General features: G+C 41.3%; 1 protein-coding gene and 1 non-coding gene across 3 annotated transcripts in view; one reads left to right on the forward strand and one right to left on the reverse strand.

Moving 5' to 3' along the window:
• USP13 (ubiquitin specific peptidase 13) overlaps positions 1–17,281 on the forward strand; it is a 118,381-nt gene that overhangs the window by 47,298 nt on the left and 53,802 nt on the right. For both annotated transcript variants that reach the window (XM_054713755.1, XM_054713756.1), the window contains 3 exons: positions 200–384; positions 15,267–15,361; positions 16,562–16,749. In XM_054713755.1, the coding sequence (XP_054569730.1) occupies positions 200–384; positions 15,267–15,361; positions 16,562–16,749 (468 nt within the window). The remainder of the gene's footprint in view (positions 1–199; positions 385–15,266; positions 15,362–16,561; positions 16,750–17,281) is intronic.
• LOC114231848 (small nucleolar RNA SNORA40) lies at positions 16,287–16,411 on the reverse strand. The gene has a single exon (XR_003617836.1). It is a non-coding gene; the product is annotated as a small nucleolar RNA SNORA40 (small nucleolar RNA).

The following is a 17,281-nucleotide window of genomic DNA, read 5'->3' on the forward strand; positions in this document are numbered from 1 at the left end:
ACATCTCCTACTGAGGAATTGAGCCTGCAACCCGGGCATGTGCCCTGACCGGGAATTGAACCCGTGACCTCCTGGTGCATAGGTCGACGCACAACCACTGAGTCACACCAGCCAGGCTTGTTCCTTCTTGAGGCACTGTTGATTTTCTAATTATGCCTTGCATTCCAGCTGTTCTAACTGTTTTCCAATGACTTTCCAGTGGTTGGAAGTGTGCCAGATGTGACCTGCGGGAAAACCTCTGGTTGAACCTCACCGATGGCTCTGTCCTGTGTGGGAAGTGGTTCTTTGACAGCTCTGGGGGCAACGGGCACGCCCTGGAGCATTACAGAGACATGGGCTACCCTCTCGCTGTGAAACTGGGAACCATCACTCCTGACGGGGCAGGTGAGTGTGCTTGTATGACTCTGGGAACCGGCAGTGGCTGCCTCCTAGATTTGAGCAATGTCTTAATCCAATGGTTGGAGAGTGTAGGCTCTAGATTCTGACAGCTCAGGTTTGAATCCTGATTCTGCCTCTTATTAGCTGTGAGGTCTTGGGGGAGTTTTCATATTCTTCTAAGTGTCAGGTTCCTCATCTTGAAGATAACCATGGTACCTCCCTCACAGCATTGTTAAGGTGCATAAGTTTTTAGCTCAGTGCACGCAGTAAGGTGTTGATAAAAGCTAGCTGCTTTGGTTATTATCTCTCTGTGTCTCTCTTGGCTTAGAGGGGAGAAGCAGGAACCAGGTACTTGTGAAGCAAATGGGCACAATCAAACTCAGTGTTAGAATAGTTGGGGAAGCCCTAGAATTCATTCTTTTAGAAACAAGTAGGTTCATTATGGAGAAGATGGGTTTGAAAGGATGGATACTGCGTGTTCAGAGTCCCTGCCACCCTCTGGCAGTGGTGGTTCATGTGCAGTGAGGAGCTGAATTACTCCCTATTTACACCGTTGGCTTCAGAATTGTTTTTTTCTTTATGGCCTCACACAGTATACTTTAAAACAATACTTTTGGCCGTGTTTATACAGTTAATTCCTTCTACCATTTGTGAGGAAAAAGGAAATCACATCATGGTCAGTAATGAGCAACTTAAATATTGAACAGTGGCTGTAAGACCCATCCATCATCTAAGCACCATTGAAAATAGTTATTAAGCACTATTGGGTCAACATCTAGGGCTGTCTTCTCCATCTGTCCAGGTTTGAAAGTCCATTTCTTCTTTATGTTAAGGTTAAGATGAATTTTTGGGAGCAATATGAAGACACTAGAGGCCCGTTGCACAATATTCGTGCAAGAATAGGCCTTCCTTCCCCTGGCTTCACTTCCAGCCGCCCGGGAGCCGGCAAGTCCTCGCTTCTGTCCTGAGCACCACTCCTGTAGCTCCCTCCGCCGCCCCGCCTCCCCCTCATAGCAGGTGTCCTGCCCCTCCTGGCTGCTCCGTGCCTGCATATGCAAATTAACCCGCCATCTTTGTTTGGGTTAATTTGCATACTCACTCTGATTGGCTGTGGGTGTAGCAGAGGTATGGTCAATTTACATGTTTGTCTGTTATTAGGTAAGATGTGTCTTTTCTCCGTTCTCTTTCTGAATTAGCCTGCCTCTGAGTAACTGGCTAGGATGGGCTCACTAAATGTGCTCTGGTCAACCTTTCCATCGAACTGGTTTCGTTTCTCACTTGTTTTATCACTGAGGCTGGCAGTTAGGTCATGTCAAGATTCTTTGGGTTCACATTTTGGGTAATTTTCCCAAGTTAGAGGACTTATTTTAATTCATTAGAGTAAAGTAGCTGCAAGAGGCCTAGGTGCTTGTGGGGAAGTGCGGGACTTGGTTGGAAAGTGTGTAAGGAGGATTCTCCGAAAGGTCGGGGGCCTCTAGGGAGACCTTGCCAAAGGTGGCAGCCCCTGCCTTGACTTTTCCAAACAAGTCAGAGCCCCCGGGTGTTTTGCTGGAATCTCTGTGTTTAGTCTTTAGACTCAACCTGGTAGAAGCATGTGCTTTCTCAAGGATACTTACCCTGCTGATTGTATCTAGAGATTAATTTTAGTTCAAGCTGTTGCTACAATCAAAGCCTAAGGAGGCAGGCGAATGGGGCTGCTTGGTTCCTATAGCCAAGCAGTCCCTTAGCCTCTCTTTCACAGAAACGTGTGTCAGAGTAATCCATTCATCGATCGCTCAGGGTCTGCTGGTCAGTCCTGGCAGGTGCTGATGCTAAACATTCCTCCATCCCCCCAAGCAAACAGAACTCTACACAAGCCAGGTCAAATGCTAAGGCTTCCAGGATCTGAAGAGAAAGTTCAGGATATGCGGCTGGACTAGGGCTCCAGCCAAGTGTTTGCTGATCATTGCTGTGTTGAATGACTGCTGTATAAAGCAACCATCATCATCTTTTTATGGGACCACAGAGAGAAGGGTTTGTAATGTAGGCATTCTAGTGGGTGAAATTATAAGGAGATAATAATTCAAATGTTTCTACTTTCTGTGCTTATGTAGTGCTTTGATACAGCCTGTTCAAGACTACAATGTTGATGTACATGTCTTAGTTATACAGTTTTAGTTGTTTGAAGGCTGGACTATTTCTTACTTATCTTTGGGTTCCATACAAAATATTATACATAGTAGGCACACATACTTTTGTTAAATGAACCAAATGGCATATAACTATTTAAATAATTAGATTTTATTTGGCCTGGTCGGCGTGGCTGAGTGGTTGAGCATCAACCTATGAACCAGGCGGTTATAGTTCGATTCCTGGTCAGAACACATGCCCGGGTTGTGGGAGCTGATCAATGATTCTCTCTCATTATTGATGTTTCTATCTTTCTCTCCCTCTCCCTTCCTCTCTGAAATCAATAAAAATAATAAAAAACATTTTTATTTAAATGTGTGCCAATAATAAAGGCAAAGGTTAATTCTATTTTCTTTGCATCTTTAATTTTTCAAAACATTTTTTTCTGGAGTGAAGCTTATTTTTAAACTGCAATTTAGAGTGCATCTGAAGTTTTTTTCCTTTTCATTTGAGGAAGGGAAGTTTATATTTGCCCCTTGGTTATTCAAGAAGCAGATGTTCAGTGAAACATATTTAGAAAACAGAGAAAAGTGTAGAGAAGTAAATAAAATCACTAGTAATACACTTGCCAGAAAATCACTTCTAACAGTTAGGATATTTTCTTAAAGTCTTTTTTTCTTTTCTAAAGCCTTGATTAGTTCTTATACAAGCCCCCCCTTCCCAACCCCTATTTTTACAAAACTTGAATTACACTGTATAAAGCTTTATACCTTATTTTTCTCTTTTAACTTTAAATTATGTTTTTCATGTCATGAGAATCTCATCAGTATCCCAGGATAGTTCCATAAATCATTTCACTATTTCCCCATGAGTTGTTATAATTTTATATATATATTTTTTTGCTATTCTGATGTCCATCTTTGTGGACATACAAACCTTTGGGTGTTTGTCTATAGAGAGAAAGGGAGAAGGAGAGAGAGAGATAGAAACATCAATGATGAGAGAGAATCATCAATCAGCTGCCTCCTGCACGCCCCCCACTGGGGACCGAGCCCGCAACCCAGGCATGTGTCCTTGGCCAGAATTGAACCTGGGACCCTTCAGTCCGCAGGCTGACGCTCTATCCACTGAGCCAAGCCGGCTAGGGCTGTTTGTCTATTTTTTTATGATAAATTCCTATGAACAAAGGACTGAAACTTAATTTTTCAGTTCTTTTTTACACAGTTGTAGTAATTTACATTTTCTACCCCAGTGTATGAGAATATCCATTTCACCAAATCTTGGACAACTTGGGGTATTCAGAAAATTTCAGAACCTTTGCTAATCTGTTATCTTGTTTTAATCTGCTTTACTAGTGAGGCTGAAAATTTTTTTTTTTTCTTTTTTTTTTTAATATTTTTATTGAGGTATTATATGTGTACATATCTTACTATTACCCCCCCCACCCCACACCCACACATGCCCTCCCCCCCCAGAGTTTTGCGTCCATTGTTTATGCTTATATGCATGCATACAAGTCCTTCGTTTGATTTCATAACTCCCCCACCTTTCCCAAACTTTCCCCCTGTACTTTGAAAGTCTGTTTGATGCTTTACTGTCTCTGTATCTATCTTTTTGTTCACCACTTTATAATGTTCTTTACTATCCCTAAATGAGTGAGATCATGTGGTATTTTTCTTTCATTGACTGGCTTATTTCACTTAGCATAATGTTCTCCATTTCCATCCAGGTTGCTGCAAATGATGAGAATTCCTTCTTTTTTATGGCAGCATAGTATTCCATTGTGTAGATGTACCACAGTTTTCCGATCCAGTCATCTGCTGATGGGCACCTAGGCTGTTTCCAAATCTTAGCTATTGTAAATTGTGCTGCTATGAACATAGTGGTGCATATATCCTTTCTGATTGGTGTTTCTAGTTTCTTCGGATATATTCCCAGGAGTGGGATTACTGGGTCAAATGGGAGTTCCATTTTCAGTTTTTTGAGGAAACTCCATACTGTTCTCCACAGTGGCTGCACCAGTCTGCATTCCCACCAGCAGTGCATGAGGGTTCCTTTTTCTCCGCATCCTCGCCAACACTTGTTGTTTGTTGATTTGTTGATGATAGCCATTCTGACAGGTGTGAGATGGTACCTCATTGTTGTTTTGATTTGCATCTCTCGGATAATAAGTGACTTTGAACATGTTTTCATGTGTCTCTTGGCCTTCCTTCTGTCTTCTTTTGAAAATATTCTGTTTAGGTCTGTTGCCCATTTTTTTATTGGATCATTTATCTTCCTCTTATTGAGTTGCATAAGCTGCCTGTAGATGTTGGAGATTAAACCTTTATCAGTGATAGCATTTGCAAATATGTTTTCCCATGCAGTGGGCTTTCTTGTTGTTTTGTTGATGGTTTCTTTTGCTGTAAAAAAGCTTTTTATTTTGATGTAGTCCCATTTGTTAATTTTCTCTTTAGCTTCCATTGCCCTAGGGGCAGTGTCAGTGAAGAAGTTCTTGTGGCATATGTCTGAGATTTTGTTGCCTGTGGATTCCTCTAGTATTTTTATGGTTTCCCGTCTTATGTTTAAGTCCTGTATCCATTTTGAGTTTATTTTTGTGTATGGTGTAAGTTGGTGATCTAGTTTCATTTTTTTGCATGTATCTGTCCAGTTTTCCCAACACCATTTATTGAAGAGACTGTCTTGACTCCATTGTATGTTCATGCCTCCTTTGTCAAATATTAATTGAGCATAGTGGTTTGGGTCGATATCTGGGTTCTCTATTCTGTTCCATTGATCAATATGTCTGTTCTTGTGCCAGTACCAGGCTGTTTTGAGAACAGTGGCTTTGTAATACAGCTTGAAATCTGGTATTGAGATCCCACCTACTTTATTCTTCTTTCTGAGGATTGCTGAGGCTAGTCGGGGTCTTTTTTTATTCCAGATGAATTTTTGGAGAGTTCTTTCTAGGTCTGTGAAATATGCTGTTGGTATTTTGATGGGGAGTGCATTGAATCTGTAGATTGCTTTGGGTAGTATGGACATTTTAATGATGTTGATTCTACCAATCCAGGAACATGGTATGTTCTTCCATCTGTTTACTTCTTCCTCTATCTCTTTTTTCAGTGTCCTGTAGTTTTCTGCGTATAGGTCTTTTACCTCCTTAGTTAAGTTTATTCCTAGGTATCTTAATTTTTTTGGTGCGATGGTAAATGGGATTGCTTTTTTAGTCTCTCTTTCTGTAAGTTCATTATTGGTGTATAGAAAAGCCATAGATTTCTTGGCGTTAATTTTGTATCCCGCTACATTGCCGAATTCATTTATTAAGTCTATTAGTTTTTTGATGGAATCTTTTGGGTTTTTTATGTACAATATCATGTCATCTGCAAATAAGGACAGCTTCACTTCTTCTTTTCCAATTTGGATGCCTCTTATTTCTTCTTCTTGCCTAATTGCGATAGCTAATACTTCCAGTACTATGTCAAACAGGAGTGGTGAGAGTGGGCATCCCTGTCTTGTTCCTGTTCTTAGGGGAAATGGTTTTAGTTTTTGCCCATTGAGTATGATGTTTGCTGTGGGTTTATCATAAATAGCTTTTATTATGTTGAGGTATGAGCCTTCTATTCCCACCTTGTTGAGAGTTTTTATCAAGAAAGGGTGTTGGATTTTGTCAAATGCTTTTTCTGCATCTATTGATATGACTATGTGATTTTTATCTCTCAATTTGTTTATGTGATGTATCACGTTTATTGATTTGCGGATATTGTACCATCCTTGCATTCCTGGAATAAATCCTACTTGGTCATGGTGTATGATCTTTCTGATGTACTGCTGGAGCCGATTTGCTAGAATTTTGTTGAGGATTTTGGCATCAATGTTCATGAGGGATATTGGCCTGTAATTCTCTTTCATTGAGTTGTCTTTATCTGGTTTTGGTATTAGGGTGATGCTGGCTTCATAGAAGGAGCCTGGAAGTGTTCCTTCCTCTTGAATTTTTTGGAATAGTCTGAGGAGGATAGGTTTTAGTTCTTCCTTGAAAGTTTGATAAAACTCTCCTGTGAAGCCATCTGGCCCCGGGCTTTTGTTTGCCGGAAGCTTTTTGATGACTGCTTCAATTTCTTCCATAGTTACTGGCATGTTGAGCTGTTTAGAATCTTCCTGATTGAGTTTTGGAAGGTTGTATTTTTCTAGGAATATGTCGATTTCCTCTAGGTTGTCCAGTTTGTTGGAATAGAGTTGTTCGTAGTATTTTGTAACAATCCTTTGTATTTCGTCGGGGTCTGTTGTTATTTCACCTCTTTCATTTCTGATTTTGTTTATTTGGGTCCTCTCTCTTTGCTTCTTGGTGAGCCTGGCTAGAGGTCCATCAATCTTGTTTATCCTTTCAAAGAACCAGCTCTTGGTTTTGTTGATCTTTTGTATTGTTTCTTTGGTCTCTATGTCGTTTATCTCCGCTCTGATCTTTATTATTTCTTTCCTTCTGCTTACACTGGGCTTATCTTGTTGCTCTCTCTCTAACTCTTTGAGTTGTTGGGTTAGGTAATTTATTACCATTGTTTCTTGTTTTTTGAAGTAGGCTTGTAGAGCTATGAACTTCCCTCTCAGGACTGCTTTCATTGTGTCCCATAGATTTTGGATTGTTGTGTTTTCATTGTTGTTTGTTGTCATGATGTTTTTTATTTCTTCCTTGATGTCTTTGGTAACCCAGTCATGGTTTAATAACATGCTGTTTAGTCTCCAAGTGTTTGATTTCTTTGGGTTGTTTTTATTGTAGTTGATTTCCAGTTTTATGCCACTGTGATCTGAGAAGATACTTGATATGATTTCTATCTTCTTGAATTTGGAGAGACTTTGCCTATGTCCTAACATATGGTCTATCTTTGAAAATGACCCATGTGCACTTGAGAAGAATGTATATTCTGTGGCTTTGGGGTGAAATGTTCTGAAGATGTCGATTAATTCCATCTGTTCTAGTGAGTCATTTAGGATTGATGTTTCTTTGCTGATTTTTTGTTTAGAGGATTTGTCCAATGGTGATAGTGGGGTATTGAAGTCTCCTACTATGATTGTATTACTGTCAATCTCTCCTTTGATATCTTCCAGGAGTTTTTTAATGTATCTTGGTGCTCCTGTATTGGGTGCATATATGTTTACCAGAGTTATTTCTTCTTGTTGGATTTCTCCCTTTAGTATTATGAAGTGGCCTTCATTATCTCTTGTTATGTCCTTCACTTTGAGATCTACTTTGTCAGATATAAGTATTGCAACCCCAGCTTTTTTTTCATTTCCATTTGCCTGGAAAACCTTTTTCCATCCCTTTACTCTCAGTCTGTATGCATCCTTTTTTTTGAGGTGGGTTTCCTGTAGACAGCAGATATCTGGGTTTTGTTTTCTTATCCAGTCTGTTACCCTGTGTCTTTTGATTGGGGCATTCAATCCATTTACATTTAAAGTTATTATTGATAGGTACTTATTTGACGCCATTTTTATTCTATACCCCTGTGTACCTTCTTTGCTTCCTATTTCTTTCTTTCTTTTTTTTTTTTACAGCAGACCCTTTAGCATTTCTTTCATTGCTGGTTTGGTGGTGATAAACTCCCTTAGTCCTTTTTTGTCTGTGAAGCTCCTGATTTCACCTTCAATTTTGATTGATAACCTTGCTGGGTACAGTATTCTTGGATTTAGACCCTTCCTTTGCATGACTTGGTATATTTCATTCCATTCCCTTCTGGCCTGATGAGTTTCTGTTGAGAAATCAGTTGCTAGTCTGATGGGGGTTCCTTTGTATGTAACTGTCTGTCTCTCTCTGGCCGCTTGTAAGATTCTTACTTTGTCGTTGGTGTTTGCCAACTTAACTATAATGTGCCTTGGCGTCGGTCTTTTGGGGTTCATTTTGCTTGGAACTCTGTGAGCTTCTTGGATTTGTGTGGGTTTTTTCTTCCCTATATCAGGGAAGTTTTCTGTTATTATTTCTTCAAACAGGTTTTCTATTCCTTGCTCAGTTTCCTTTCTTTCTGGCACCCCTATTATCCTGATGTTGTTTTGTTTTGTATTGTCCCGAAGTTCCCTTACGCTCTCCTCAATCTTTCTAATTTTTGTTTCTAGAAGCTGTTGTAATTGGGTATTTTTTTCCATCTTGTCTTCTAGCTCACTTATGCGGTCCTCTGCTTCATCTAGTCTACTCTTGATGCTTTCTATTGAGTTCTTTACAGCAGCGATGTCATTTTTCATTTCTTCTTGGTTCTTCTTCATTTCTTCTTGGTTCTTACTCATATTGTCGAATTTGTCTTCCATCCTTTTCAGCCACTTTATGACCATTTCTCTGAATTCTTTCTCTGATAGGTTGTTTGCCTCTAAATCGTTTACTTCCTTTTCTGGTGATGCCTGCTTCTCTTTCCTGTTTGGGCTGTTTCTTTGTCTCCCCATGGTCTCTCTTCTCCGGATGTCTGGTTATATAGATTTCTCTCTCTGGCGTTGATAATAAAGGTATAAAATACAACACAACCAGGCACAACAGACAAGGCACTGAACAGAATTGTATTCACGATATTAATAACCTCCAATAAAGGTAACCACCAGAGAAAGACAAATTAGGGAATAGGAGTGGAAGAGGGAGAGTAAAAAGAAAGAACAACAACGAAGAAAAAAAAAAAAACAACAAAGAGTGTGAATCTGAACTTGGGAAAAGAGCAGAAAGAAAGAAAAGAAAAAACAGAAAAGAAAAAGAAAAGAAAAAAAAAGTAAGAGAGACAAGAATGATACTAAGAGAGAAAAGGGGAACAAACTATATATATGGGGAGTAAACTCCACTAGAACAACCACTATTCCCAGCAAATTCCAGCAACACGAGCTTGGAGATTAATACAAACTGCAACAGCAGCTAATATCAAGTGAGGCAAGGGAAAACAAAAGTAAAAAACAAACAAAAACAAAGCAAACAAAAGAACCAACCAAACCAACAAAAAGAATAATCAAAACAATCTCATAAAAAAGCATAAAAATTCAATCTAATCAACATTCAAGCAAACAACAACAAAAGGCCCGAGAGAAAAATAATTTTTTAAAGGTAGCGTAGAGAGAGGTTTGTATGGATTTGGAGCAGGGGGTTGGGAATTAGATATATAAGTAGGGTGAAGTTTTAGCAGGGAGTAAACTGAAAAAGTAGGGAAAATCTAAAGCCAGAAAGGGTTAAGATAAACTGGGGACCAAAAGGGGAAAGGTTAGGAGGAGAGTGATGGCATAATTTTAGCTTTGAGATAGGGTAAAGCGATTGTAAGGGAAAGATGCAAATCGAATGTAGGACACTAATCCAAAAATAAAAGAAAGGGAAAATCTAATGACATTAAAAAAAAAAAAAAAAAAGTAAAATAATAGTAATAATAGTGCTGATTGAAAATAAAAATGTAATAATTAAAAAGGTGAAAATCAAGTGAGGAAAAAGAAAAAAATATTAGTTTCTTAAGTAAAAGATGCAAAAAATGAAAATAAAAAAATATGAGAATAAAAAAATTGAAAAATTGAAAAAAGAATTGAAAATTAAAAAATAGGAAGACTAAAATGTGCAGTAGCGGCTGTCATTCACTTCCTCTATTATTCTGTTTGGTACGCCTTTTTCCCAGTCTGGGCGGTATTTCAGTTCAGCTTTATTCCAGGGCTCCTCAGTGTTGGAAGCCAGTCCTGCTTTTTAAGCCAGCCCTGTCTTAATTTCTCGTATTTATTTTTGATTACACCAGAGACAATTAGCGTTTCAGCCCCTGGGTGGCAGTGTTTCTGAATTGACTTCCGGGCCTCTCTAGCTCTTTTTTCTTTTTTTTTTTTTCCCCCTTCTATGGCACTCACTACCAGTTTGTGGAGGTGTGAGCCTCAGAGCTGCCTCTCTGATGGTCACACGCAGCTCTGGCCCCAGGTTCCGAAAAAACACCTTCCCCCTGCAGTCTTTCAGGGTTTCCACCTGGGTTTACCTCTGTATTGGGCTTAGCAATCAGAGTCGGAAAGAGCCCAGGTGTGCGGACCGTGGGTCTGTGCCCCAGACTAAGGAGCCTGCACTCCTTTGAAAATTCTTAGTCTGACCCTCCTCGTCAGATTAAAATGAGTTGCTTTCAAGAGGTCACTTCTGTTAGCAGCTCAGAAGACCCCCCTCCTCATTCACGGATCACGGCAGTTCCAACTGCCGCTGATTTTTCTAGGCACAGACCTCCCGGCTCCTGCCGGTCCTGCGGCTGCCGCACTTCCCTCACCCAGCGCCTCCCTCACCCACCGCGGGGATCAGAAACCGCAGCTTATTTCAGACAAAATCTGACCTTTCCGTGGTGCAGTGAAGAGTTTCTTTGAATCCGAATGTTTGCGCTGATAGGGGACCGGTGGTCTGGTGCTCCCAGCAGTTCAGTGTTTGCAGTTGTCGCAGAAAGTCAGGTTTCCACTAAAATCCTCCTTTCCTTGCAAGATGGCGAGGCGCCCGGCGAGCCCGCAGCTCCAGGAGGGGACCCAGCCCCTGTGGGTGCTGCGCGGTCAGAGGAACACTGCCCAGCACTCCCCCGCCTTCTCCTGGAGTTTAGCTGTCCCTTGGCTTGCCCACATACACTCCCTCTGCGAGCCTCTGCTGCTCCGACTCTCCGCCCCAGGAACAGACTCCAAACCCGACTCTATTCCGTCGCCATTTTTTCCCTGAAAAATTTTTTTTTTTTTTATAGTACTCTTGGCCATTCATAGTAATTTTTGTGAATTTCTTAGGCTGATTTTCTAATAGATTTATGTGTAGGTGTTTTCTTATCATTTTAAAAAAACTTTAGCTATTAAGAATATTGACCCCCTCCTTTTTTTTTTTTCCCAGGGCTGAGCCATAGCTGGGTAGCTCAGTTGGTTAGAGCATTTTTCAAATATACCAAGGTAGTGGGTGTGATCTTCAGTTAGGGCACATACCAGAATCAACAAATGAATGCATAAATAAGTGGAACAACAAAAATTGATGTTTCTCTCCAATCAATCAATAAAAACTAAAAAAAGAAAAAAAGAATATTAAGCCATTATCTGACATAGTTAAAATTAAAAAAAATATTTTTATTGACTTCAAAGAGGAAGGGAAAGGGAGAGATAGAAACATCAACAATGATAGAGAATCACTGATAGGCTGCCTTCTACACGCCTCCTACTGGGGATGGAGCCTGCAACCTGGGCATGTGTCCTGATCAGGAATCGAACCGTGACCTCCTGGTTCATAGGTTGATGCTCAACCACTGAGCCACACAGGCTGGGCTAGTTAATTTTTTTTAGAGGAAGAATGTTTAAGGTTTCCTTTATTATATAACTGACAATATTTGAATAAATTATTCACATTTCAATCATAGATGAACAAAACACTGACAATAGCAGTGTGAATCATACACTCCGTGATGTGGGTTCTCAAATTCATTTAGCTGAAATAATGTTCACTTTCTGAAAAAAGATCAGGATTTGATTCCTGCTTATCTTGTGCAGAGTTGGTTTTAGCACAAATGACTATTTTCAGTCTAATTATCATTTCATACAAGTGTATGTGATGCATCAGTTCTGTTTTAGTTTCTCTTAAATCTGTGTTTAATAGATTGCTGACTGTTTATTTAAAAGCCAAATAAGTTAATGGAAACATGTGCAAAGTTTCCCTAAATATCGTATGATGAACCTGTGTACGCTGAGGCCCCAGAGGGCACGGTGCCCTTGGGGGCATGGTGGCCACCTCCTGGTGAAGGTACCACTGCCGAGGGTCCCATATTCCACACTTGCTAAGCTAATTGAGGCTGACTCAATGCACAAGAGACAAAATCTCAAATTCGGACTTTATTTTTTAGTTTATAACAAGAGCTATAATTGCTTGCTTGACCAGTACATTCCTTCCCTGTGGGAAGCTGAATTATATTTAGAATATTGTTTAGTAAACATGGAATCCTAGCAGGTTGTGGGCTCAACTATTTAATGGTAGTGTGATCTGATCATGCTGATTTCCTTCTCCCCTATAAGGATATACCTATTCAGTGACAAACTCCCACTCATCTTGAGGTCTCAACTTAGAATGAGCTCTTCCAAGAAGCCCTGATCCCCCAGGCTAGGCCATTGTGGTGGCATGGGTAATAAAAATGGGCCCATATCAAATTCCACTCTGGGTCCCCATGGGTACCACAACAAACAAACCAGGAAACAAACAGATCACCAAACAAACAAACAAGAAGGTTTCCTTTGCGACATTGGTTTGGCAAAGCAAGGAAGAGGTTCTTGGTGGGGAGGGAGTGAGAAGGGGTGGGGGAAGGAGAGGGTGTATTTGTCTTCCATCATGGAAACTAGTTTACTCAAGAACATGCCTCAGTGCCTTGGGTGGTTGGGAAAGAGTCTTCCAGAGATGCCCAAGGCAGCTGTGGAAATGCCTATCCCGCTGGCCGCTTCACCCGCTCAATAGATTCTCAAGGTGGTCTTCTTTGATCAACTTAACTCTTGACCTGGACGTAAGCTCCCTTGAGTCCCTGTCAGCCGGAGGGTTTGGAATCAAGGATTGATGACTTCATTTTAGTTTTCATCTGGCTTGTGCCCCTGCTTGTACTGCTCCACCGTAGCATTTTTCACAAGACCCTGGAACTGTGTTGAATGGTGGTCACCTTGGACAGCAGCACCTGAGCACCGTGTGTGGTATACGGTCATACTTGTGAAACATTGCTTGGGTATTCCTGGGAGGATCCTCTGGGGACTTCCTAACTGTGCTTCTTGGCTCCAAGTTTTTAAGTCAAGTTAGGGCAGGGGAGGGCCAGGCAATGCTTATTTGCTACAATAGTTTCTGAGCTAAGATGGACTTTGCTAAACCGAAGTGAGAGATGAAGTGAATTTCCCAATGAAAAATGTAGAAGTCAGGACTGTCAGCCTCTGAGTCCACTCCAGATATTTTTTTTTTCTGTGACTCCATGTTATTTATAAATTCTTCATGATGACCAAGTGTAAGGATCACAGTTCATTTTTAGATTACTTGTATGTTCCTCACCAAACTGCTTTTGTCATTGGAGTAAGAAATAACTATAGTGTCTAACCGAATCATGTCGTATCTTTGGAGCAATAAATGACTGGAGATAGGAAACATTACTTTCTCTATGTGGCATGAGTCTAGTGGGTTAGTCATTATCCTAATAGCTCTGTGATTTTTGCCTAATCCAAAACTCTGGGCTAATGTCAATGGTGCAGACCTAGCAATTTTATTATTTTCTAATAGATCTCTGATAATGAGAGGCTTAAAGTCTTAAGTCTTCAAAACAACCCCACTAGTTAATAATAACCCAAGTTAAAGTGCTCAGGGAATGTCCTTTTCACCTTCCAGCCAGTATTTGAGTGACATTTTTCTGTCATTTGTCATAGATGAAAAATATTGTTGCATTTGTTTCAAGTTATTAGTTCAAATATTTGGTTGATGTTTTTAGTAAACTTTTTGGAAGTGTTTTCTTAATTGGGTTGGGGTTTTGTCTTTTGTTTTTGCTTTCAAGCACTGAATTATATTTTTTAAAAGGATATAAATGAAGACTATTACCCACAAATTTAAATGGGCCTCTAGGGAAAGAGGAATAGAAGAAAAAGCTATACAATGTTTAATCAATTCTATATAATAAAAGGCTAATATACAAATTGTCCCTTTGACCGGGAGTTTGACCAGGCGGCAGGGCCAGCCTGCCAACCGCCCGCAGCCCCTCCCCCTGGCCGGCCTGGCCCGATTGGCCCTGACCAAAATGGGCCGGCCAGACCCCCCCCCCCCCCCCCCGGGCAGTGCATGAATTCATGCACCAGGCCTCTAGTTAATAATAGAATCTCCATGTATTTGATGACGGTGCATCTCCATGTACCTGGGTTTGGGCCAAAGGGTCACCATAGTTTCTGTGTATTACTTTTTCTTCTGCTGGTGACATTCCAAAGAGCAGGAAACTCCTTGGACAGTCTCTTTTAGTTTCTTACAGAGCGATATCTTTATGTATATTTCCCTTGTAATAAGTTTTATTCTTCAAATTCAGGAGTGAAGAAACTGGCTTTTGTCTCTCCATTTCTATTGAGGGCCTAGGATGGCGCTTCACCAAGTCTGCAGGTCTCCTGGGAGATTTCAGGAAATAGGCTGGTGCAGAGGGAAAGGATGGGGCCAGGCGTCAGAGTACCTGGGTTCTGGGCCCCCTGTGGGGTTTGAGGCAAATGATGTCACGCATTGTCATCTTCTGTGTGCGCCCAGGGTGCACTGTGAGGTGTGGACCCCGATGTGGGACAGAAGGGAAGGGGGGCAAGTGGCAGGTGGAAGTTGGTGAGCTGATAGGCCTGAGACTATAGAGGTTCCAAGGCAGAATTGTGTTTTGTCCTGGACCTCACACCCCAAATCAGCCTTTCAGCTGCCACTGAGGACCTGTGTTCCCCCATCGATTCTCCCTCCTGTGGGCACAGTGTCCCCCTTCTCCTCTCTCACCCTCTTTCCTCCTGAACTTAGAGTACTGCCTCTGTGGTTTTGGTTAGAAAAGTCAAATGGTAGGCATTTATGTTTGTCGAATTTAAAAGTATTTTAACTTTAGACACTGCTCTTTCAAGAAACCTTTTTATATTCCTGAAATGTCACGGGAATTGATATATGGGTACATTTACAAAGAATACCTATTTATTATGTTTGTTGCTCAACATCTGTCGTTCTCCAGTTGAGTGTAACTTACAAAAGGTTTCTGTTTTGTTCATTAATATATCCCAAGCCAGGCGCATAGTAGGAGCTCAGGAAATATATGCTGAATATTGAATGACTTGATTACAGCTTGTTTTCTCTTCTCTAGATGTTTATTCGTTTCAAGAAGAGGAACCTGTTACGGATCCTCACTTGGCCAAGCACTTAGCGCATTTTGGAATCGATATGCTTCATATGCATGGGGTGAGAACGTCTGCTTTTGTCTCTGTTCCCATCTTGTAAGGAGGGAACTGTCTGTTTTATTTAATATATAATTTCTCTAACATGAATCTTCATTTTACAGGTTTCAGTGTTTGCATTTATTCTTTGAATGTAATTCATTGGCATTTTCTTTTGGTTACCAGCTTGGACTTTTTAATGTTATAATAAAAATGGCAACTTGTCAAGTACCACTTTGTTTAGTTGGAGTTTACATGCAAAATCTCCATGGATGGAGAGTTGCATGAATCACTCTGTTCACTAAAGGGAGAAGGTACGGGAGATGACCTTTAAAATTATCTGTGACCAACATCACTTTAATTAACTTCAGGAAGGGAAGCGGAGCATCTGGGGGAGGGAAAGAATAAGCCAACGTATTATTGCTGATGGAAGAGCTTTACTTAATTTAACATCGTGTTTCCAGGCTGCTGTCAGGGCTGTGATGTTAGTCCCTGGGAGGAGGTAGTGAAATGTGTGTGCTCTGTCTTAGCCCTTTCTGCGCAGCCCAGGCCGGCTCCCTCTCCTCATGTTCTCCCATCTCCTCCTTCTCACTCATGTCACGTGTTAATTTGTTTTCTCTGCTCTTCTGTAAGCCTTCCTCCTGGGTCGAAGCACTCCCAAGCCCCGAGTTTTCCATCACTTTCCTCTCTTAACTGTTTGCTGGGTTGTGTTTTGTCCTCTCCTGAAATTATTCTACTTGCTTCTTTTTTTCCCAATTCCTATTTGTCTTTCTTCCTCCTCCTATCTCCTTTCTTCTCAGTCTCTCTGACTTTTAAATGTGTTTTTTTTTATTGTGGAAAGATAGACTTCACATAAAATTTACCATTTTAACCATTCTTTGGCATTACGTATATTTCCATTGTTGTACAGCCATCACCATCTCAGTCTCTCTCTCTCTCTCTCTTTTTATCATGTTCCTTCTTATATGTATTAAAACTCATACTGAACAATGAGTTCTGGGTTGCAAAAGAGGCTTTATTTTTAGCACCTGTATGTAGTTTTTGTCCACAAATTACAAAAACAAACACAAGTGCTAATCATCTCAGTCTCTTTTAATCAGGTTTTTATTCATCTGCTTAGTTGGGGGGAAAAGAGGCGGAAACACCATTGCTGTTAGACGTAATTCATGGGGCATCCAACGATGATCACAGCTAAAGCTGTTTTTCTTCAATGACTTTGCCCCAGACAGAGAACGGGCTCCGGGACAATGACATCAAGCCGAGGGTCAGCGAGTGGGAAGTGATCCAGGAGACGGGGACGAAGCTGAAGCCCATGTATGGCCCCGGGTACACGGGGCTCAAGAACCTGGGCAACAGCTGCTACCTCAGCTCCGTCATGCAGGCCATCTTCAGCATCCCGGAGTTCCAGAGAGCGTGAGTGTCCCCGCCGCCTGGCCCATTGCTGCCCCTGCCCCCGCCAGGGCCAGCCCAGTCCTGGTGTGCCGGAAAGCCTCTCTTCATGAACTGCAGGCCATCTCGCCACGTCATCCATGGTGTGACTTCTTTTTCTTTTTTTCATATATTCTTCTTGATTTCAGAGAGGAAGGGAGAGGGAGAGAAAGAGATAGAAACATCAATGATGAGAGAGAATCACTGATTGGCTGCCTCCTGCACACCCCACACTGGGGATTGAGTCCACAACCTGGGCATGTGCCCTGACCGGGAATCGAACTGTGACCTCCTGGTTCATAGGTTGACGCTCAACCCTGAGCCACGCGGCTGGGCCATGGTGTGACTTCTTGCACTGAGCTGGGTGGGAACCCTGGCCAAGCATTTTGGAGATCAGATGAGACAAAGTGAGCTTTGTAAACTACCCCCCCCCCCCGCCAGGAATTTGTCATACTGATAATGGTTTGCACCATTAGACTGTCACCCTCTATGTCAAGAAAAAGTTTATCATGCATTT

Source organism: Eptesicus fuscus, chromosome 3 (assembly GCF_027574615.1).
Source record: "Eptesicus fuscus isolate TK198812 chromosome 3, DD_ASM_mEF_20220401, whole genome shotgun sequence".
NCBI classification, from domain to species: Eukaryota; Metazoa; Chordata; class Mammalia; order Chiroptera; family Vespertilionidae; genus Eptesicus; species Eptesicus fuscus.